This window comes from Pan paniscus, chromosome 17 (assembly GCF_029289425.2).
Source record: "Pan paniscus chromosome 17, NHGRI_mPanPan1-v2.0_pri, whole genome shotgun sequence".
NCBI lineage: Eukaryota > Metazoa > Chordata > Mammalia > Primates > Hominidae > Pan > Pan paniscus.
In genome coordinates, this window is record NC_073266.2 from 72,868,082 (window position 1) to 72,892,965 (window position 24,884).

The following is a 24,884-nucleotide window of genomic DNA, read 5'->3' on the forward strand; positions in this document are numbered from 1 at the left end:
TAAAACATATCCCTCACTCTCGTAAAGGTGGTGACAAGTGAGTAAGGGCAATCAGCTTAAGGGACAAAAGTCCATGTGTTACACTTTGTGGGTTATTTTATTTTTCAACTGCATGACTTTCTCAAAAGGCTACATGGTACACTCTTTAAAATGCTAAGGTTATTCCTACAAATTGTGACGCAAGTGACACAAGACTGCAAATTTCATTAAACGTGAAGAATCTCAGTTGAAAAGCTCCACGATTTAAATAAGAATACATAGAAGAAAAAGACATGTTCCATGTTACATGGTGTGTCTAGTTTTTAGCTGCAATGAAAAATACTCTTTGAATAAGTATAAACGGAGAAAGGAATGAATGAATAAATGAACATGCTTTTTTCCCCTTCTACCTGGGCACTCCCAGCTTGTTACTATCGGGTTTCACTTACATCAATATTGGGTGAAGTTACTGATATATTTACTAAAGGGAAAATGAAATAGCATTTATTTGTAAAATAATTACTGACTGCAGTTTGAATTTTGAAATCCCAACTATATCTGTTCATAATAAATATTTTAATTCCATTTTCTTTGCTGTTATCAATTAAGCCACAGATTATATGTGCCAATGTCTTATATACCTCTAAAAATAAAATTCATATTAAGATACTACATGAGGGACCCCAAGGTTCTGGCAATGCAATTTCACTCTTGAATCATATGCCTGAGTATTAAATGGCAGAATTTCGAATTTATTTTATGTAACAATACTTTCAAATAGTACAATAGATACAGAACTGTGCTTTTCTACTTGACCAAATGGTTTAAAAAATTTAAACTAACTCAACAAGTCTAAATAATCAGGCCATAAACATTCTCCTAATAAATTTCAGCTTTAGTAGTAACGCAAAATGAGCTAAACACTGCTGCCTCCTTAGACAATTTTTTTCTCATCCTTTAACATCTTGAGTTATTAAACTTTCTTAAGCTAGGGCTCCAGTTTTTATACTCCACTTGTTATTAAATTATTTTGTACTTCAAGTTCGTTTCATAAAAAGCAAGCCAGAAAATATTATTGTACTGTGTTAATGTACCTGAGCACCTGTGAAACAACCCAATTCTCCAAACAGGGTTACTTGAAAACATTAATGCTAAGAATCTGCCACCTACTTGAAACTGCTTTCTCATAGCAGCTAATGATATAATGATATACTGTGCCAATCGGTAGAATGAAAGACATTACAATATTATTATAAGCATAATTCAGGAGGCATATTTAGAATGATATGGGCTATGGAGGGAGGAGGCTCCTGTAGACACTTAGGTATTCTTTCTCAGATGCCATCAAAATAATTGTTCCAAAGTAGCATTTTCCTAAAATCCCTAATGGTAACAGCGACACTTTTTGTATGTGTATGTGACAAATGACACCAGTTTTCATGATTAAATGTACTTGCAAAGGTCATTTTTATGAGAAAATGTAAGTCTTTCTAATATGGCTCCATGTTTCACAAAGGAAATGCCCTTTAATCACTGCCAACATATGGCAACACACTGAGAAATTTTCTTTACAGTTTGCTATGAAGAGAGCTTCACTACGAAATGTTCCTATTTCCTGCTCTACGGAATAATCAAAATAAATTTAGTGAAATTTAACACACACACAGTTCCTCTTCTTATTACTCTGGAAGTAAGCACTTATATATCAAGTTTCATCCCTAGTGGCTTATTTATGATTAATTCCTCAGATGACAAAGTCAGACAAGAGACAAGAGTGGGTGTCACTAAACCACTTAAGTAGAATTCTTAAAATGTTCCTTTCAAAATACAACTTGCACATTCTTTCAGAAGTGAAATCTATCCATCTCACCAAATCATAAAGCATCTTTATTTTCAACCCTGAAATTTTACAAAATGCAGAAACTTCTGCACTACCTTAACTTCTCTGAAGAGGGAGTATATGCTCAAGTAAAGCATCAAACTCCTCAAATAGCTCTACACCTATGCAGCAGCTGCAACTTAAAAAAGAATCACTCACATGCTGCTGTTTCCAGATAAAATAATTAAGTATTTAAAACTATAAGTTTTGCACCACATTTTATAAAAGCTCCTATTCCTTTAAAAGAAGCACACTCATACACATGGGTGCACACACACACGCGTGCACACACACATCCGGGGATAGTAGAAATTGATCAAGGCTGAAAATCCTGTGCTATTGCTTTGAGGTGCAATTTTATGTTCAGTTTAATAATCCAGTGCAGTTTATGTAAAAAATCAAACAAAAGCCAAGACAAAGCAAGTGTCTGTCAACAGCCTGACAAGTATGGATTCTGCCTTAAGAAAATACAACTTTGACAATTCTCGAAGAGACTCCTTATTCTTTTAGGATTACTGCCACATCTTCTAAGAGAATCTTATTTAGCCCTCCAATTCCTGATTCATTACTTTCAATGAAAACCTTTAGAATTATTCAAAACCAAGAAAACATAGAAAATGCAGAAATTGTCAGTGATCTGGAAAAAAGGAGAACATTTTGCTATGTTAGCAAATAAAACTATTTCAATCAATTAAATTTTAAAAGTTAAAAAAATGATATTCAACCAAATTATCAAGGCATTTATCTACATTATTTCGTCAATATAAATTCACAGTTAAGCTGGATGCCATAGAAAAAGGTTTTATTTTCAAAATACATGCAAGCCCTGTTATAATTCTCTCTGGGTAAAGCAGCCCTGCAGTGGTTTCCTACACTTCTCAGTAATTTAAACCACTTTCGAGTCCAAAACTTCACACCAAAATATACTCTTCAGTGAAAATGATAAAGTTCAAAATAGCAGTTCCCAGAAATGTATTTCTCTTTTCTCAACAAGTCCAGTTTTACACTAAATGCTATTATTGTTTATGTTAGCAGCTGCTAACATCTTAACGAAAGTCCTGATAAATCTTAGCATGCAAAATAGTATTTTGAATACTTGATTAAAAATAAAAACACATTGGAGAGTAGGAAGATACATCAGGCACCACTCCTTAGAAGAGATCACTGAGTAGAAAAATGGGGTGCTGCTGGCCAGGAAGGCTTCTTTCTGGGGGAAGGAATGAACTGGTGGTGTTTTGTTTGAGTGTTTGGGGCATACAACCTTTTTGTTTGTAAAGATAAAGCAGGAATAGCTCAAAAATACACAAACTTTTCATCCACAGTTAACCTTCATGCTTGTCTTCTCCTTTATATTTCTTCTCTCTTTCTATCTAAAATATGCACACCAGAAGCCTTCTTTCTTAAGGGGTGCAGGATTGGGCTTCAAGGCAGAGAAGAGGAGGATAGTGGATGAAGGAGCTCATTATTCCAAAATTCCAAACAAAAATTCAGAAATCCTTGAGCAAACTTCTGGGATATTAGAATGCCTAATAGTATGTATGTTGAGTATGTGCAAGCCTCTTGTGTGCTTTCTGAAAAATTTTTAATGGAACAAAAGCCTCCAATCAAAACAAATATAAAGATTCTCCTATATTTTTTCATATATCAGCAATTCATAAAAATCATAAACTCTATAGTCTCAATGTGTAATAGAGAAGATAAGATTGGTTTTCACGAAAAAAAAAAAAACGCACATGCTGAACTAGAAGTCTGGTTTAGCAAATTCAGCATTAACTGCACACACACAAAAATACTTTCTCTGTCATGAATATTTTCTCAGCTTTCACTGTTCCCCATTGTCATGTTATATATGCCGTGTAAATTGTGTGAATAGTTTTGTCCTATTTGAGATGACTTAATTGTGCCACTCTTAACCTCCTTCTTGCCTAAACATTAATAAGCACAATTTTAATATCCAAACCTCATATTCCAATATCTTTAATTAGAAAATGGGCACACTAAGTTTAAAAGTGAATACTGAGAGCTATCTTAATATTTTAAACACTTAACAATTATACTTCTTCACAAAGTATCTATCTCTGCAGGGATGAACCTTGAAGAGTTTCCTCCTTTTACGTCTTACCAGACAATCGGCTACTTCCAGACTTTCCTAAAAAGGATAGAGCCCAGATGGCTGATATTTCGTTCACTTGTGATCGATATCATATTTCAATAAAACTTTCATCTTAAAGAAAATTGTATTATTACTTGTTAAAATTTGTTGACATGAAAAAGCATCGTTCTGATTTCCCTATGATCAATTTCAAAAGTGATGTAGGAAATTATATATTTCTGAGTTCAGTACTGATTTTTTAAATCATACATAATTTCCAGCCCACTAATAAGGAAAAAACAATTTACCAATATCTCTTTTAAATTGTTTGTGATTTCTTCAAGCACCTGGGATAAAAGGGGTTTTCCCTAAATAGCTCAAGATATGGATTCAACATCATGTTTGAAATCTTCAAATAGGAAAGTTTTTATATAACACAAAATACATAGGACATTTAAGGCCATTAGCATTACTCATTTTTCTTGATACCCCTAATAATTGCTTCTGTAAAGGAAACTCTAATCCATACTTAAATATTTCATTTTATTTAAGAATTCTTTCCTTATGAAAATTGGTGAACCTAATATCCAATACACATTGTTTTTATTTTTCAAACCTACCTATTGATTAACTAATGTCACAAATATTCTTGAAGCGTCCAAACCTTATTTTAGAATCTTTATAGTAGTAGAAATTGTTTATCTTGGGATCCATGTGTCCCAAATTATCTCTGACCACTTAAAGTTTGCCAGGTCCTCCTGAGTTTTAAAACAAAACAGACACACAAAACCCCTCTGTACTTTAACATAGAAAAAAGACTTTACTGAGAAGTACAGCTTTAGGAAAGATCACTGGAGATGAGAGGTCATAAACTATTTCTAAGGATAAAATATCCTATTTCCAGAAAAATCTGATGTTCAAGAGATTCCAACTGGGGTCATGGTGAGACCATCATTAAAGATGCAAATCGGATTACAAGTGGAGACAAATTCCACCAAAGTCTGAAGTAGAAAGTTTGTAGTTGTTAACAGTTTCTGATAAAATGTATATAATTTTGAAATATTTCAAATTCTAAGATAAAAGTTTTACATGTTTACATGTTGATGGGCAGAATAAAGTTTCCAAAAGATGATGCCTTTGTTTTGTTTCTGTGTTCGATGAAAGTATCTTAAAACAGCACAATATAAAATTTTTTGCTACTTTCTGGATTTTAGTACTTTCATGTTAATTTCTGTTAAGAATCATAAATCATTTTTTTCCAACTTTAATTTACTATAGTACATTTTTCTGTGTATGAATTCATGATTCAATGTGTACGATTATTAGGTTATATAAAACAAATTTGTTGAAATGAGCAGTAAAGTTGCGAAATATTGAGTTTAAGATGAAATATGGTTTGAAATGGAAAACCAAAATGTAGAAATCTAGCAAAACAAGATGTTCTCATGTAGATTCAAGAGCTTAGACATGCAAAATAAATTCTGACATCAACAAAAGACAACACTTTATTACTAAGGTCTTTGCAAAAAACGAGGGCTACGAGAAATTGGGACGTGACTAAAAAGAGCAACATACTAAAATATGAACCGAGAAGATAAAAATGTACTGCAGTAATAAGCAGAGCTCTCGTGGGCAATTAGATAGCTGTCTTTCACACAGGCTTTCCTTTAAAAAAAAAAATCACCTTAGCAAGTACTGGTCTATGTGCACTAGAGGGACAGGCTTCCCCCCGACACGCTGTGCTTGTCCTGTAGACCCTGCCTGGTGGGTCTTCTGTTATCCCACCATCGTGTCATACTTCCACAGTGACGTGAGGTCTCTAGGTGCAGCACACAGTACAAACACACATTCGTGGATCCTGCCAGATCCATGGCATGATGTCTGGCCAGGCCTATGTTTTCTCTCTCCCACAGATGCTGCAGTGTTTTCAAAACAGGGCTAGGCAATCCCCTCTCTCTCCTGATTGCCTGGGAGGAAGACCCAGCCTAATGGCGGCAGAAGTCCAGTCTCTGTACCACAGGCGTGTCACAAATAATACCTGATGATGCAGTGTCACCGTTTAAGTTTTCTTCCTTTTATCATAAGGGAAAGAGAGGGCCCACTTCAAAATGGGGGGGTAAAGTGAGTTGCCACAACAGATTGTGACAGATTTATTACTATTTGTCATGGTAAATATGTATCAAAGAAAACATATAAGTGTCTTATGTAGTCATAATCACTCCAAAGGAAACCTTTTATTATCTCCAATCTTTTAGTATCTGTTATACAAATACTCATACATACTGAAACAAATTTAAGAAGTATCTCTTATCAAATAGTCATAATTTTATTTGAGCTTTAAAAAAAGCATGGCAGAGGTCTAAAAATATAGAAATACAGATCTGCTAGTAGAAAAGTGTGACTGTGTCTACTGCAGACCTTTTTTGGAATCAAGTTAAAATAAATATTTTGTGTGGTGGTAAGCCATGTGGATCTTGTTGTAAGTAATAAGCAATTGATATTTACAACAAAGCTTACATAAACTAAGTTAAATTGCTATGAAAATAGAGCTGAGATTTTTTTAGGTAATGAGTAAATGGATGATTAAATTATAAAATTACCTAAACTTGTTCTTCTTGCTCAAAAAATTGCAATAAAAATTTCATTTTGAATTGTATTTTCTTCCTCCTCATATTTCAGAAAAAAGGCTATTCATCAAAATGTTTCATAAGGACCATGAAAACATTTAGTCAAGATAAATCTTCTAAGAAGAGTAAATCCTAAACTGACCACTAAAAACAGAAAATTAAATAGAATAAAACTAAATTCCTAATTCCCAAGTTTTGTTTATTGGGAAAGAAAGGAAAATTATTTTTATATTTCTGAATGTATCACGACATAGCAGCAACACCTAAATTGTCTTAACAGCAAAGAAAACACTATACCAGTAAAATTTTCTAAAGGGGCCAGTTAGCTATAGGGAAATACTTAAAAATTTACAACGAATTATGAAAATTGTTGTTGACAGTGATTTAGCATATACATACCATCCAATGCCACACCAATGCACTCCTTAGAAATTGTCTAGATTTCTGCCTAATCTTAGCATTGGATAAAACAAGTTAATTTGAATACGAAGCATAAGGAGGGTAGGATAGCTTTAAGTTTTTTATGGCTTTTATAGGACAGTTATTCCATTGTTTCAGAACATTCAAAGGTCCACTAAATGCATTTAATATTGTCCATATTAAGTTCAGCCATGTTTAAAATGTAAGCAGCTGTTAGGACTATATCATTTGAAGTTGTCATAAAACCTATTAAAAGCTAAAGTTTCATCAACATTAAATCCACCCCTAACTTCAAGCTTAAAATATGCTTATAAAATCCTTTGGGCATATAAGTCAATTTCATTACAACACAGAAATTCAAACAATAAACAACTGAGTACAATTTTAAGTGACTTATTGCTAGTTGAAAGTGACTATACACCATTGGCCATCTTATTTACACAATATTTTTCTATATTTATGAATAATTTTGTGATGCTTCTTCAACATCACCAACTCTATGATAATCAGCATACAAAATTTACTCTTTTTCCTGATAAGACTTATTCTGATATATTCATTTAATAATTGTTTGGATGAGCTGAACTGAAATCAAGTCAAATACACAGGTGTTTGGGTTAATCTAATCTTAGCACATTTGCAAGACCTATTATTCTTCCAATACATTAAAAATGAAATGAAACTAATATGCAAGCATTGATTGGTAATATACTTTAAGAAATCTAAATATGATTTTATTTTAAAGTATGAAAACAATAAGGCTCATTAGCATTCTTTTCAAAGAATACTAGTACTCTACAGAATTAAATAAAAACTTTATATCACAGCAAGGAAGAATGAAAAAAAGGAGGAAGGATAAAGAAACAAAGAAAGAAGAGAGGAAACTATGTTTTCATTTTATATGAGGAGAAAATTACTAGAAATGGACTAGTCCTAAACAAAATTAAATACAATTATCTAGGAACATAAGAATTCAAAATATGATATCATGTATTGAGTTGTGATCACAACCAACTTTTGCTGTGCTAGGGACCTGGGGGTGGGTGGGGGATATCAGCAACTTCTGCATAGAGCTCCAGCTATTAAAAAGACCCAGAATGCTCTTGGTTACAGCTGACTACTTCTAGTTGTCACCTGGTAGTAAAGACACAAATGGCTACCGATGCAGCTACCTTTGCAGCCTTTATTCAGCAACCTCTCCAGAAAATAGAGACATTCTTCCTGCACTCTGGGCTGAAACCCATGTAAATTTTTCCTAAATCCTCTCCACAAATCTCCTTTCGCATGCAAATCCATAAATCATCATAATACTGACAAAGAATTTAACCAACACATGAAACTAATACTCATTCTCTTGAAAGCCCTGTACAGGTAAAACTCCTCAAACTTCAGGCACCTTTTCAAGGCTCTCTTTAGAGCTTAACCTGCTGAATATCAACATAACCACCCAGTCTTCCAGGATGTGCAATTAGTCACTCCAATGTGGGTCAGGTGGCTGGATGTGCAGGTCATTTCTACCTCATCCACCTTCTAGATAAACGTGCTGCTCTGGGCACATGGAAACTCATTTACTTCTATCTCCTTCCCATCAATATAAAACAGAACAAAATAAGCAATATACAAAGCAGAAACAAGCAGTACTTACTGAAGATGGCAAACCTGGAGGAACTTTTCGAACTTTCTTTGTCTGTACCTCTGAAAGAAAATGAAGATGCTTTCAGCTCCCAAATGCCCATTTTCCTAACTAAGATAGATTAAACCACAAAGACTTCTAGATGATACCACATTTCCTTAAATCATTACCTTAGCAAACTGTAGTTACCACGATCACATTCGATTCTAGCAGAAATCAAATTCTGCTTTGTTCATAAAAATGAAGATATTTAACTTTTTGCTACTTTGATCTTTTAATAGCTTCCTTATGGGTGCAGCTAAGAGAAAACTAGACATAAGCAGACACCAAAAAAGTTCTGCTACCATAAGTTGTTAACGTACCTACTCAGTGTACTAGGGGGGAAGTCTCCAGGCTGACAACTGAGCCAAATTTTATGGTTTTCTTGGGGTGGGAGGTAGGATGGGGGGGCGATATTTTAAAGAAAGAAAGAAAAAAAGAAAAAGGCATAATCATCCCTCAGGCATTCAAACAAAGGAATACCTTACCCATGGCACTACTGTGAAGAGGCCTCCTTCGGGGATTATTGCTAGAATACTGATAGTACTGGGAACCAGGTTTGGTGGGCGAAAGGGTTCCTGGGTTGCCCATATCCATGTCACCTCCAAGGAGACTCTGCTAAAAGGTTAAAAGGGGAAAACAAACATATAAGGTTAATTTTTTACTTTCACCACCTCCCAACTGATTGTTAGTACTTAAACCAATGCAATAAAGCAAACAGCATCTGCTAAGCTGAGACAATTAAAACAAAACAAAAACCCAAAAGAAAGGCAGTCTAAGAAGCTATCACAAAGTTTGTGAATTTTTAATTCTTTACTTTTAGGAGGAAAGTAGATGATTCCCTTTAAACAATATTTTTTTTAAGTCTTTTAAGATGACTCACGTTTTCATTTCACAAAACAAATGGCATTTATATAAGACTAATGTTTCCTTTCTCTAGACTGAGGCTCATATCTGGGAACTATTCATCCCCTTCCTTAACAAGAAGAATCTCATTTTGTGAATGCACACAACTTCCCCCGGCTGCATACACTGGGGGTAAGTGTAGCCTATGAACTCGACTGAGAACCCTGCCTCTCTGTACCGCATATCATGATTCTCCACAAACTGACATAGCACCCACAGAAGAGAAAATGCCAACTGAACCAAGAGGAAATTCAAATCCTCACACTAACTCTCAAAATTACAGAAATAGCAGATATTCCACGCTAACAGCCACAAAGGACTTCAGAATGCCCTCTTGAGGTCTATCGGAAGCTAAGACACATCCCACAGATTAAACATTTACCTGAACACTAGAAAACTTCCACAATAACCTATCACAGTGTGACAATTATTAAACTTCTAAAAATGATGACATCAGAAAGATTATATAATATTACATTTTCTAAAAACTACATAGAAACTTACCCATAATATATAAATCGCCTGATTATACTCTGCATTGAACACATTGTTCTTTTAATTATTCTGATATGCAATAAAACAAGAGTAGATAGTACCATTTATATTAAGAACAAATTTACTATTTAATAAAGAAATTTTAAAATTAAGTACTAAAAATCTAACTTTATCGTTACTTGTAATCAACTTTTACTGACTGAACTAATTACTGTCCTTGATAAAGTACAGAATGTGTTTTCCCTAATCTAAATTCTAATCACCATGTCACTCACAACAGACTTAGGGATGCTTCACTAACACACTATTCACATGCAAAATACTCTAAATAGGCCAATTATGACTCTGCCCCTGTTCCCTGGTTAACCCGCTGAGAACTGAAAAATTTCACAAGGCAGTCACCAACTAAAACAAAGGGTCCTTGTTTTAAATTAAGACAGTCTTTTTGATTCCTAAATAGCTCAACAAAGTGGCATGTCTTCTAGTGAAAGCAGTTGGTCAAATATGACCCATAAGCTGGAAAATCAAAAATTCAAACCTCCCCTTTCCACCGCCATATAGCTAAATATCATAAAGAGAACCTCTCTATTCCAAGGGGTTTTTCTGAGTGTTGGATGAGTCATATATAAAGGACTAATCAGCTACTGACAAGCTCGCCTTTACTGATTCCAGTTTAAGACTTTTTCAAGAGATATGTAATAAACATTACTTCAAAATACAACTTCAAGGATGAGATTTCAGATTGAAAGCACATTTTGAGTAATAAACTCATTGCTAGTATCTTAATGTTTACCACATAAATACCTGATAAAACCAGATTTATCAGATAAAAATCTGACATCTGCATGCTCAACTATTGCCTCTTTTGAACTTATGAGACATATTAAAACACTACACAATGACAAACTAAAACATAAGGCTTATTATAATAAAGTTTTGCATAAATCAGAAATCTAGTAACAAACAATTTATCATTTAGGAGTGGCATTCAAAAATTTTTGAATCTCAACCTAAATTTCACTCTTCGCATTTCTTATTAACAAAGAAAGTTACAGTGAAGTCTGTGTCCAAGTTTTCTTTGAAATTTCCATCAATAAAGCTGTGAATGATTTGAAATCACAACCTCCTTACAGTTTGGTAAATCTACGAATGAGTCTTCATTTCACTGGAAAGAGGAGTTTGAAAATAACTTTGTATTCTAGACACAAATCACCCCTATTTCTTCATTTTTCTTTTTCTAGAAGTATATTAAATATTCAGAAAACGGCTAAGCAAATATGTTGAAATGCTTGCATGTGTTTTTAAATGAGTTTAACCATTGGTTAATTCCTCTTGGTCCTGGTGGCAAAGGTTTTCACTCTCAAGAAATTAAATGCATTCAAGGGGTCAACCTAAAAACACACACTTGCTATACTGTCTTTTAGCAGCATTCACAATAGAGCTGTGAAAAATATAAAATAACTACAAAACAGCTACAGGCTGTGGTTGACCTTATTGTTGTTAACTTAAAAGAAAATAATTTCATGGGCCAGTCATAATAAATCACGCATCCAGCTCTTACATATGCAGGCGCAAGGACTATGTGCAGTAACATAGCACTAGGACCAGATAGCACTTACAAACCTTTAGTGGTTCCTGTTAATCTTTATTTTTTTCACAAAGCACATTCCTGTTTCTTTCTCCTTAGACCTGTTTGTTCCTATTTCTTTCTCACTTGGACAATAGAATCATTCTTCTAAAGCAACAAAAATAAACATTTCCTCACATTTAAGGGGGCCCTAAACACCTCCTTAGGGAAAATGAAGATAAAAATATATGTGTTCTTATTGTAGAGTATACTTATAAAGCGAACAATGACCATTTACTATTGTCTGGCCTTCACGTCACATACTTAACTCTCTGTAGCAATGAGAAAGATAAATTTTCCACTGGCTGAAAAACCTGAGTTTATGAATTTTAAAAAGTGAATGGCGTTTGATTTAAAGTAAATTAAATTTTGCACAAAATGGATAACGTATTTGTTTATATTATGAATTTACCTGCATATATAGATATAGCTCTGAAGACAAGTTTCTGCTTAATAAAAGTTAAGCTTGAAAACTTATCTACTTTCAAAATGGGCAAATTCATCCTGGCCTTAAATAGGATTATAATGGTTTTAGGTTTTTCACATTGTGCAAGCTCATGTTCTGCGGTTATGCTGGGTCCCAGTAGTAGGCTGCCCGAATCTGCCAGGAAACACTGGAGGCAGATGTGGCATCTGGCAGAGCTAACCTGTAAATCTTAAACCCATAGTTTAGCATTTTGCTTAACTGTCCACAGTGTGATGAGACAAGCCCTTCCCCTTACTCGCTCCTATTTTTTTTCCCAAAAGACCTAAAATACCGTAACCAAAGAATAAAACACACTGACTTTATCAACCAGGTTGGAATGTTTTGGGGTTCACCCTCTGCAGCCAATTCCCCTGCAAATGGCCATTCCTAACTTGGCCATTCAAATCCCCAAATACAGCACTCTGTGAGTGTCTTTTTCAATTAAAATTTTGTTGTTTGTTTTACATCGGATTTGTTTGTTTTACATCAGATATAGGTCTCAGAATGTCTTTCGAACACATTCTCAACCCTGCCCCCATTCCTTTTCAGGGGAGCTTCTTAACAGCCTTGATCAACCACTGAACTTTGCTTATACAACCAAGAAAGCAAACCATGAATTAAACTTGAGTAACAGAAAAGCAGCATATATCTCAAATTAGATTTATAACTGAATGGTAATCAAAAATAGAACTCACTGCTTGAAGCTTAAATTATCAACTTTTTTCTAGTTAAACTAAAATCATCTTGCTCTGAACTATTATTTCATTTCAGTCAGCACTTTAAATGTAATGGGTGGGTGGTACATTTCTAAAAAGGAAGATTATATTTACACTTAATTATAGATATGACTGAGATCAGAGTACGATGAATACTGCTTTTTTGGCTTATAATTAATGCATCTAATAGGTGAATGACCTTGAATTTCAGAGTTGGAAACTGGAAGAGGGGAAAAAAGAAGTAGGAGAAAGAAAATCTCTGGAGAAAAGCAAATGTGCCCCTGGTTTCTCAGGGCTTTCTCGATTCTGCGTCACTCCCATTACGTTGTGATCCGGTATCAGACACAACATCTTGGGGGGATGTTGCAGAACAGAGAAAAGCAGTCTCAGATGAAACCAGATTAAGCTCCTTTTCTGAACTATTGCCAAATGCTTGTGAGTCTAATTCATGTTTGGGTATTCTAGTACTCACACAGCTGCAATTCCATTCTTTCATCACAAACCTAAGTGATGTATAGTGGCTTTGTATGGTGAACTGACTCTATAAAGCCAGGATTTTTTAAAATGTTAATATGGAAAAAAAATCTGAACCACTATAAAACCTATGAATGCAAAATATATGTGTAGGTATCTACCAGACTTTGTGGCATTAAATGCAAAATACACATTGAGTGAAATTACAAGTTAGATTTGTTTAAAATACCTTTTATCACAACCTAGGTCATTTCTACATAGTTAATTCTGCACAGAATCGGGTTTTCAAAGACACTGCTGAATAAGATTCCTAACAGCCATGGGGAAGTTTCTGTAAATCCCTGTCGAATAGTTGCTGCTGAATGTGCCATTCTGACCACAGAAGGGCCATTGCTGACTTACTACAGTAGCAGGAGGGGGGCGATAATTTTGCTGCTGTTGGCGCTTACTCTGCAACCTAGAATATATCTCGCACCAAAGGGCAATGAAGAACACAATATTTCCACCTGTCCACTTTTGAACTTCAAAGCTCAAAATTGAAGGTCAGTCTTTGGACAGTCTTCTTTCCTGATTCCTGAAGGTCCAAGAGTACACCTTTATAATTTATTTTTATTTCTGTCCTATGCTTGGTTTCAACAAAAGAGGACTTGGGCAACTTACAAAGACTAAGATATCTTGCAAATCAGGGACTTAAAAAACTGCTGTGCTGCAGAGAAATACAAATTATTGAAATTATTATTTAGCAAACATTTTTAAAGGTTTTTTGTCAGTGTTTTTTATTTCTACATTAAACATATCATGCACATTGTGTCTGTAACAAGTCAGAAGTAGAAGTCAAATCTATTAAGGAAAGAGGGAGGGCTTTAAGGTCAGACCAATCTGGTTGAACCTTAGCTCAAAGAAATACAGACAATGTATTTGGGGGTGAGTTATGCAACTGCTCTAAACCATATTTTCTTCCTGTGTAAAAAGGGACTAATAAGAGCTCTACCATAGGGTTATCAGGAATAGATGAAACAACATATGTAAAATGTTCCGCAGAGCCAGGGTCCAGCACAGAGCTTACCTCTTCCTTATGTCCCACACAAAACAGTCCCATATTACAATCCACTGATTATTATTGAAAAGATGCACCAAAAGTTATGAGTGATCATTAGATTCTCTATTTTCAGATTAAAAAGTACAAGCTGTGATAATAATTTGGAAAAGTTACTATAAAAAGTTAAAAATGAGTTATATATGGGAGTCTACATAACAAAGATGATAGCCTTATGGCCTAGAGCTACACTGGCAACAAGAAATGACTAGGTTTTTTCCATATTTAATAAAGAAATTGCCCAACAATCTTCATAATTAAATTTAAGTGGCCATGTTCCTGGAAATGCCACAAGGATGAGTTCAGTGGCTCCTTTAATTTTGTTTTTGCACGCATGAGCAAACTGCTACTGTTAATTCAACTATAGGTAAGATCAAAACTAGTTACAGTTAACCAACTAGATATACAAAAATAAGAAATGTGTTATATGCGATAGAATTTCATAAATCTTGTGATGTTACATTCGAACTCTTGCTACAGTATTGGTCACTGATAAATAACCTCAAATATGGTTCAATTTTGTGTTTTGCCGCTTACGAGGGTAATTATAGGCATTTAATGAATTTTTATGTTATACTTATCAAGTGTTGTTTTAAAAAAAATATCTTTTACTTCTCCATGACATCACAAAAAAATAAAAATAAATGAATGCACTCCATAGGTTTGGTTGGAAATGTACGTAATTCCCAAAGAAATCAATTGCCTTAAACAAAATTATTTATTTTAGTAGTGATTGTATTTCACCAAACACTCAAAAATTCAAATACATTGTCTTTCCTTATAAGGAAACACACCACCTTATATTTAAATGTCATAATGTGATGCAAAGGTTGCCATGGTAACTAGTACTTAATGTATAACAGAGTAACAGTCAAGTAAAGACTCATGCATTTTGGTATGGAAATTACAACTGCCCAAGGGTTGGCCAGGTTTACGCATATACCTATTTGACTCTCATATTTTTAAAAAAGAATATATTATTTATTGTATACACTAAAGAGAGGAGGTTTTTTGATGGTTTCTGAAAATCCATTCTGGAATCCCAGGTCATCTATTACATATTAAAAGGGGGATTATATTTGTTGGCAGGAAGGTAGAAATTTAGCAAAAAGAAAACATTGAGTCAATCAGTAACCTATAATAAAAAATGGATTTGAAGAAATCTTACGTAAACAATACAGAATTTAAGAAAACTATCTTCTTTGTCAGTTTAAGCTCCTTCTCAGTTCAGGAAGTTCATTTAATATATAATTCACTATGTAGTGAGTTGATATGCTATAATCACTACTTGCCTTAAAAATGTTTCCTTCAGCAATTTTGTGCCAAAGTAAAAATAGAACAATTTGAATATGACCTGTTAACATACTAGGGAATTAGCAACACTTTTGCTATAAATATAAACATGTAGCTATAATAAATGTGCTGAAAAATATATTTGGCCAGGTTGCTATTTTAGCAAAATAAAGGCATATCAAACTGTCACAAGTCAGTCTTCATCATATTGGGTGGAAGTTCCATTTCAAGGTTGTTGTAAATATCTGCCCCTCTGAGCAACGATATATGACAGCCATTTTTATGTAGGTTGGCCTCCCTGGAAACAGGAAGCAGGGTCATGTGGCCTACCCAGCACCCCACATAAAGGCTCAATTATAGCCTAATGGCCAACTCTGTAAGATATCACTAAAATAAAGTGTCCCACTAACAATCTGCACCTGTAAATAAGGTGACACCTCTATCACATGATGGGCGGAAATTGAGATTATCTGGAGAAGTAGTAAATGCTCAATGTAATCTTCAACTCATCCTGAAATTATTTAAGTCCTGACATTCCTTCCAAAGCTATGCACAGCTTTAAGCCAGTCTGCACTCGATGAGCACTAACTCTTTACCTCCCAAGATTCTTTCTTGAATATCTGACCAAGAGTATATGGCGTAAAGGTCAAACTAGAGGATATGGCAGCTAAAAGAGGAAATGACTTCTTCATGTTTTAACTTTCTACAGTGCCTGGCGCAGAGATCTGCCATGGCAAATGCTCGCTAAATATTGAAGTAAATGCAGAACTAATGCTATTGATCAAATCGAGGTCTTAAATAACTACTGTGCTTCTGTTTTTTAGCATAAATCTTATCTTTGAGGCATTCCAACTACTACTGCTGCTCATCATAACCACCATGGTATTAGCATAGGTAGTAATAGTAGTATGAGGAGGAGGATGGGTGGATGTGAATATAAGAAGAGTGGCAAGGACGGTAGGTATAGCAGGAGCAGCAGCAGCTACAAGTCACAGTGTCTGCTAAGTGCCAGGCACAGGTGCAGATCCTTTACATGCTAACAAGGCAGATGCTACAAACCCCAATGCAGAGATGGGGACATTCAGAGTGGTTATGTGACCTGACCAATGCCATGTGGCTGGCAAGCAGTGGAGCCAAGCTGGGAATTCAGTTAGGCTTGACGTCAAAGCCTATGCTAGTTCTCTGCTCCACACTCACCCGCTATCTTCTGTAAACTTGTTTTTTCTCCCTCTCCCACAACCATTAGAAGGCTCATTTTTAAGTCAAGAGCTTATCCTAAAATTTACTTCATAGGAGCCCACCTAATTAAGTAGGGTCAGACAAGCCCTGGTGTGAGTGCCACTTACCCACTGGATAATCCTGGACAATCTGTCTAACCTTGGTGGGCAAACCTCCTTGCCTGGGAAATGTTGTATAAGAATGCCTACCCATGGTAAGAATTCAGTTAGATAATACAAAGTGCTTAGCAAAGTTCCTAGCACTTACTGAGGCTTAATTGTAAGGAGTATATTTAAATATGTTGTACATTTTAAAATCTTACTATATACTAATACAGAATGTGTTATAATGTAAGTTTGGAAGAAATGATACGATGTATGATATATAAGTCATGCATAGATAGATTATATATATTTCTAATAGGCCCAAGACACGTGAGGCTGTAAAACAGCATGCCCGCTTGGACAACTGAAATCTCAGTTCTTTAGTCTGATCCTCCCACTATCTCCACCTCTGCTCTCCACAGCTGCCTGCCATTCATCTTTAATCTTGATCTCCACAATGGGGTCAATCATCTTCTCTAAAAAGGTTCAAATTCTTTTTCTTTTTGTTTATTATTATTTCTTTTCCCCCAGTCTTCTTTCATTTCAGTCCTCTTCCTTCTAGACATTTCCTTCCACTTCATCTGAAAAATTCAACTGTTGTAACATTTATAGCCTTGTATGGAAAGTAACTATTTTTCCTCCTTTCTAATCTGTGGGATCCTCAAGGGCAGAAAGTGAGCTCTGATCATCTTTGTATTCCTGGCATCCAACAGGGTGGGCCCCGGTACACAGTATGCCCTCAGTAAAGGCCAACTGGATAAGATAATTTATTAGCTATGGAAGATGCTTGCATGATTTCAACCATCCCTAGTATAAATATGCCTTCTCCATCTCTACCCAGTAGACACGTAATTCCTCCATCTCTATATTCAGTCTTGTCCTCAGCGTTCCTCCTGTGCCTCTGGAGTGGTTTTTAAGAACATCACCTCATGAATGCTTCATACAAAACATAAAATTTGATCCTTAATATGCAAAAGGCTCAATGCCCCTTTTCCACAAAACTTCTGCTGATTCCTAATTACACTCTCAGTACTTTAAAGTACATTTGAAGAGTAAGAACTTGTAATGTCTGTGAGGAAATCAGTTGTATGTTTTTCTAGACACATGATGGCTTACCTTTGTTCTTATCTATGACAGGTTTGGTTGAAAATGGTTAAATTTCTATAGTACATGGGGCTATTAAATGGTTCATCATTCACCCAAAGGGCCCGGTTCTAAAAAGAATTTGGAACAGTTGGGATAATGCAAGCACTGCCCAGGAGAAACAGATTCAGTAGTGCCATATTCTTTCAGTAGAAGAAACATTGCAGGAGAGAGGACAAAGAAATGGCAAGAGAAGGGAATGGTTATTGTGGGAACATAGCATATGAAATAGGTTAGGAGAACTTAAAACAGCTGGCTAAAAAAATGACTTCCCTTAGTAGGTAGCAAGGAAGTCTTAACATGACATTGAGCACTTGGAATCTACCTTCTTAACTACTGACAATAGGCTGGGTCAGCTAGGGTCAAAGCCACAAAAATAGCCATAGGAGACTAGAGACAGAACTTAGATAATCAAGACAACAACTTAAGAATTGAATTAAAATTTTGGTGTGTTTCTTCATAGGAAGTGATATGGCCCCATTTTTCTTAGGCTACACATGCATCAATTTGAACTCTTCCAACAATGCGAACTTTTCCAGAATGGCACCACTAAATACCTAAAAACAATCTTCTAACACTGAGGTCACCAAACATTTTTCTTGAAGGACCAGATAGAAAATATTTTAGTCATTGCTGGCCATGTGGTCTCTGTTGCAAATACCCAACTCTGCCATTGTTACGCTAAATCAACCATACATAATATGTAAATAAACAGGTCAGACAGTGTTCCAGTAAAATTTTATTTATAAAAAGAAGCTGTTGGTTGGATTTGGCCTTAAGCCATAATTTGCTAACCCCGCCCCCCACCCTTTTTTTTTTTTGAGAGAAGTCTCACTCTGCCACCAGGCTGGAGTGCAGTGGCGCAATCTTGGCTCACTGCAACCTCCGACTCCCAGGTTCAAGCGACTCTCCTGCCTCAGCCTCCCGAGTAGCTGGGCTACAGGTGCATGCCACCATGCCCAGCTAATTTTTGTATTTTTAGTTGAGATAGGGTTTCACCATGTTGGCCATGATGGTTTCAATCTCTTGACCTCGTGATCCACCTGCGTTGGCCTCCCAAAGTGCTGGGATTACAGGCCTGAGCCACCACACCTGGCCTGCTAACCCCTTTTCTAAAAGAAAGCTACAGGACATATTCTCAACATTTGATTGCACTGCTGGGATAGAAATGTCATGAGATTTATGGATGCTATCTTCAGACTTCCCTCTCTCCATCATCCAACCTCACCTAGAACACTGGTGCGCTGTGGACAGAATTGGCCTTCTAAAATCCAGAGCTGCTCCTGTTCCTTCAAGCAGACCAAACTTCAGAGCTTGAAAATGCGGAGCCCCCAGCTCCACCCATAGCCAATCTAGTAGTAATCTACCTCCCAGCCCTCTCTTTCCTCTTTCACACATTTCTGCACTAAGATGCACCGAATACCTGCTATGGGCCAGCCACTGTTCTAGGCACTAGGAAGACAGTCCTCATCTGTCTCTTCCCTTCCCTGCAGCCTACCTATAGTCAGAGTCACATGGAATTGCTCACGGTTCCCTAATTACTCTCTTGCTCATACAAACATTTCTCTGCACTTTTACAAAGGCTAACCCCTCTTCCTGGAAGACCCTTTCTTCCCATGCCACAGCAGAGAAGCCACTTGCAAACAACCATGAGGACTGGTCAAATGTCATCTCCTTGAGACTCCTTCCCCAGCTACGCTGGGGAGGTCCGCTCCTCTACCCCGGGCTTCAGGCCACTCCCTATCACAAGGCCTTGGCATTACAGGCAGATGTGGGAGGGAATGTCCTCACTGTTGAGTCCCAAGCACCAGCCTAGGATGCCACTCAGTAAAAGGCATCAATCATAAAAATAACAGCAAATATCTATACAGTGCTTGGTATGCTTCAGACTGTTGGCTATGCAACTTATTTAATATGAAGAACCCCTCAAGGAGGGGATTCTACTAATACTGCTTTACAAATAAGGTGGCCTGAGGCAGAAATAACTGAAGTATCCACCCAAGATTATCTGAAAAATATTCGAAGATGCATGAATAACCAAACTGTGTGAATTCCACTGATCTTTCTTACATCTTCTGGACTCACACTGTTCCTGGAAATCTCACATCTGAAATTCTCAATAATCAACTCATGCTTTTCCTGAAATCACATGCTTGGAGCCTCCCAACTGTCTTCTCCTGTCTTATCTCCAACGACTGCTAGTTTCAGAACTTCAGCTCTAGTCAAAAGAAAATGGCCAGGTGTAATGGCTCATGGCTGTAATCCCAGCATTTTCAGAGGCCAAGGTGGGAGAATCACTTGAGCCCAAGAGTTCAGGAGTTGGAGGCTGCGGTGAGTTATGATCGCACCACTGCACTCCAGCCTGGGCAACAGAATGAGACTTTGTCTCCAAAAACAAAAACAAAAAAAAAAGAGGAAGGAAGGAAGGAAGGAAGGAAGGAAGGAAGAAAAAAAAGAAAAGAAAAGAAAAGAAAAGAAGAAAACATGTATCTGACCCTGACCTTTGGGCTCCAATGTCCCTTCCACACTGAAACAGGGACTGTCTCTTTTTCGAAATCCATTCCGAACTTGCTTATTCCATAAAATCTTTGTAAAAATAACGGGCCTCCAATCATTCGGTTTACTCAATATTCACACACATAACATTATAACCAGCCTTAAATGCTTATGAGAAAGATGCTGTTAAAATAACAAACAAGCAAATAACTTTACAGAGTTAGAATAGGACTGTGATCTTTAAGTTTCCTTAGAGTAATTGTAGAGCATTTGCATTTATAAATATTCTATTTTCTCTCCACGGATGTAAGACAGAAATATTCTTATTATGTTTTCTTATATTTCTCATTATAAATATATTTAGATATTCAGCATATGACACTGACTTGCTGAACTAGTTCACAAGCCAGTTTAACAAAAATCATGAAAGGATTCAGCAGTATAAACACTTCTAAAAGACCGAAATAATCTTGTATATCAATTTTTAAAAGAAAATCTTTTCACACAAATATTTCCCAGGAAAGTACTTGCATAAATGTGATTGGATGACTCAAAATTAAAGGAGACTTTAATGCAAATTCAAACAAATTCCAAAGAGAGAAAAATGGATAGGGTAGAGAAGACACAAATTCTAAAGCTTATCTGGAATATTAATGCATGATAATAGTTAAGAAAATTTTTACAAAGATGTAAGTTGAGAATATATACATTTTAAACAAAGTAAATTAAAGCAATGTGAGGCTGCTGCCAGATCAGGAAATATTACAGAAAGATTTATGGCAAGGCTGTCATTGAAAAAAAAATCAATGAGAAAATGATAAATTATTCAATAAATGGTAACTAAAGTTTGTTTAGCATTTAAGGGGAAATATTTACGTTTTTGCTTCACACTGCATACTAAAATATGTTTAAATGCAAAGGTTAAAACATAAAAGCCTGAGAATAAAGTATAAGCAATTAAGTAGAGATGGCCTTTGTTAGCTATGACATTAGAGCTAGAAAAATTAGAACATATTGGGACCCAGACTACATACTCGTTTTTCAAAACATTACCCAGCTGGGCGCGGTAGCTCATGCCTGTAATCTCAGCACTTTGGGAGGCCGAGGCAGGTGGATCATTTGAGGTTAGGAGTTGAAGACCATCCTGGCCAACACAGCGAAACCCCATGTCTCTACTAAAAATACAAAAATTAACCAGGCGTGGTAGTGCACACCTGTAATCCCAGCTATTAGAGAGGCTGAGGCAGAAGAATCGCCTGAACCTGGGAGGCGAAGTTTGCAGTGAACCAAGATCTTGCCACTGCACTCCAGCCTGGGCGACAGAGCGACACTCTGTCTCTAAATAAATAAATAAATAAATAAAAATAAATGAAAACATTATCCAAACCATACAAAGTTGAACAAAAATCTTTCTTAACAAATATTTAATGAGAAGATACTCCTAATAAATAAAAAGCTCTTACATTGTAATAAGAATAAAACTAAATAGACTGTGGAAGAACATGAACCATTCCTTTATAAAAGGAATGAATTTGAAATTTGGCAATAAATATATGACAAGCTATCTGGCAAATTAAAATAAGACAAATTTTCAACTGCCAGTGAGGAAGTTCACTTTCATATATAGCTAATGGGAATGTAATCTGGTATAAACTTTCTGGAAGGCAAGTTAAAATGTACTGCAAAATATTAAAAGCATATGCCTTCTGACTTAGAAGTTTCAAGTTAAAAATTTTAACTCTATGGATAATATTGGACAAGTGTACAAAAATACATGTGCATAGATGCCTATGGTAACATTATATCTGTGAAAATTTACAAAAGTCTAGCAGGAGTTTTATTAAATTAATGAAGATATATAAAATAATGTGGTAAATTTACATTTAATGAAAAAGCATGTTTTTAAAAGTAGCTTCTGTAGCACATGACCTGTTTTTCTAAAAAGTATCTTCAAGTTTAACCATTCTCTACAATTCCTCTATCCTCACTCAAATCATGATGTTCATCAGAATATTTCTCATTCTGGCAAACTCTGTGGTTTATATTTGTTATAAAAAATATAACCTGAGTAACTTCACAGAGTCCTCCAAGGGAACTTTAGGTAGCAGCAAAAGGCAGAATGAAGATTATCTTCATTTCAGAAATCTCTCTTGAACTTTGTTTACTGCAGGATAAAGACTAAGGTGATTATATCTGTGCATGCACACACCAGGTGAAAGCTGCCAGGGGAGTCTATCAGATATTCAAGAGCCTTCTACAGAATGTACTGAAAACAAATCTTTCAAGGTCTATATATATGAGACAAGACCACTTGACCGATTTTTAAAAATGTATAAGCTAAGTTGATTTTCATTTTCCACATGGAGACTGTCATTATTTATAATTTACTAATGCACATTAAAAATATATAAGGGCTGGGCATGGTGGCTCATGCCTGTAATCCCAGCACTTTGGGAAATGAGGCAGGCAGATCACAAGGTCAGGAGATCGAGACCATCCTGGCTAATACGGTGAAACTCTGTCTCTACTAAAAATACAAAAAATTAACCAGGTGTGGTGGCATGCACCTGTAGTCCCACCTACTCAAGAGGCTGAGGCAGGAGAATCGCTTGAACTCGGGAGGTGGAGGTTGCAGTGAGCTGAGATCATGCCACTGCACTTCAGCCTAGGCAACAGTGTGAGACTCCATCTCATATATATATATATACATATACACACACAATATATACACACACACACATATATATATATATACACACACACATATATATATATGATGGCTGGGCTTAGCAGATGTGTAGATTCTCCTATTGCTGGGTCCCGCTTTTCTGTTAAGGCTTACTTCCTTACTGCTTTTGCCCAAATTATTTCTTGTAGAAGCACTGGATAAATGCCTGCGTTGCTGTGGAGTGAGAACAACTTCAGAGTGGGTCAATTCCGCAAAGCAGAGTGGCAAAAGCAGTGATCATGCTGTTTTCCTCATCTGCCAAAAGTCAGCTCCCTAATGCTCTCCCCCAGCCAACAATGGACCTTAGAGCGAGGCCACCAGCCTTTCAACTGAATAGGCTTTGAGGCACAAACAGGATAAAAATCTAAAGTTTTGGCTGGGCACAGTGGCTCATGCCTATGATCCCAGCACTTTGGGAGGCCAAGGCGAGTGGACCACCTGAGGTCAGGAGTTCAAGACCCGCCTGGCCAACATAGTGAAACCCCATCTCTACTAAAAATATAAAAAAATTAATGATCCACGCCTGTTATTCCAGCTACTGAGGAGGGTGAGGCAGGAGAATCGCTTGAACTCGGAAGGCAGAGGTTGCACTGAGCTGAGATAGTGCCATTGCACTCCAGCCTGGACAACAAGAGCAAAACTCCATCTCAAAAAAAGCAAAACAAAAAACAACAACAAGAAAAAAACTATTTTTGTGTGGGACGAGCTAATTCTAAAATTGTTTATATCTATATATCTATAGATATATAGATATAAAAAAGACATATATAGACCATGTGGATAGGCCTTCTTTATTTTATAATTCTAAATCTTCTATGAACTGAAAGAAGGAAGACATTTATTTGAGGGGTTTAAAAACCATGAAAAGTGATTCTTGATTTATTTGTTATTTGGCTTTTGTTTTTCTTCAGAAAAGGTAGATATTTATTTATTTGTTCATTTGAAGGTTCACAATCTTTCCCTCAATTGAAAAATTCCAGAAGGTTTGAAAGCTGTAGTTTGTGACAAAACCTGAACTAATGTGAGAATATCTACATATCTACAATTTTTGTTTTTGTCTTACTAGGTGTATCTATTCATACGTTTTGCTATAGAAATAATAATCTATATATACATTGCGGCTGTTTCAGACTTCACTGGAGAGTTACACAGGACATGTTATATGCACCATATTAACTTCATAAAATGCAAATGATTCTTAAATTGTGAAATACCTATGGCCCCAAGGGTTCTAAATAAGAAAATGTGGCGTTTAACAGTCCTTTTCCTACAATGTGCTTAAAGGCATGGCTTAAAAGAAAATTTACTACATCAATCATCTTTTAATTACTTTTAGAGATAATGTCAACACCTAAACCTATTTAAAGAAAAAGTGTCTTTCAATTCCCTTAGAATATTCACACCCAGCCTGCTCAATTTTGGCACACGTATTTGAGCACAGCCAGTTTGTCCA

The 24,884-nt window shown here is 35.9% G+C and overlaps 1 protein-coding gene across 44 annotated transcripts in view; it reads right to left on the reverse strand.

Moving 5' to 3' along the window:
* Positions 1-24,884, reverse strand: part of TCF4 (transcription factor 4) — a 412,803-nt gene that overhangs the window by 118,222 nt on the left and 269,697 nt on the right. For 31 of the 44 annotated variants that reach the window (XM_055102438.2, XM_055102435.2, XM_055102436.2 and 28 more), the window contains 2 exons: positions 9,158-9,287; positions 8,643-8,692 (listed from right to left, as the gene is read on the reverse strand). In XM_055102438.2, the coding sequence (XP_054958413.1) occupies positions 8,643-8,692; positions 9,158-9,287 (180 nt within the window). The remainder of the gene's footprint in view (positions 1-8,642; positions 8,693-9,157; positions 9,288-24,884) is intronic. The other 13 variants (XM_055102437.2, XM_055102434.2, XM_063597328.1 and 10 more) reach the window with 1 other exon arrangement.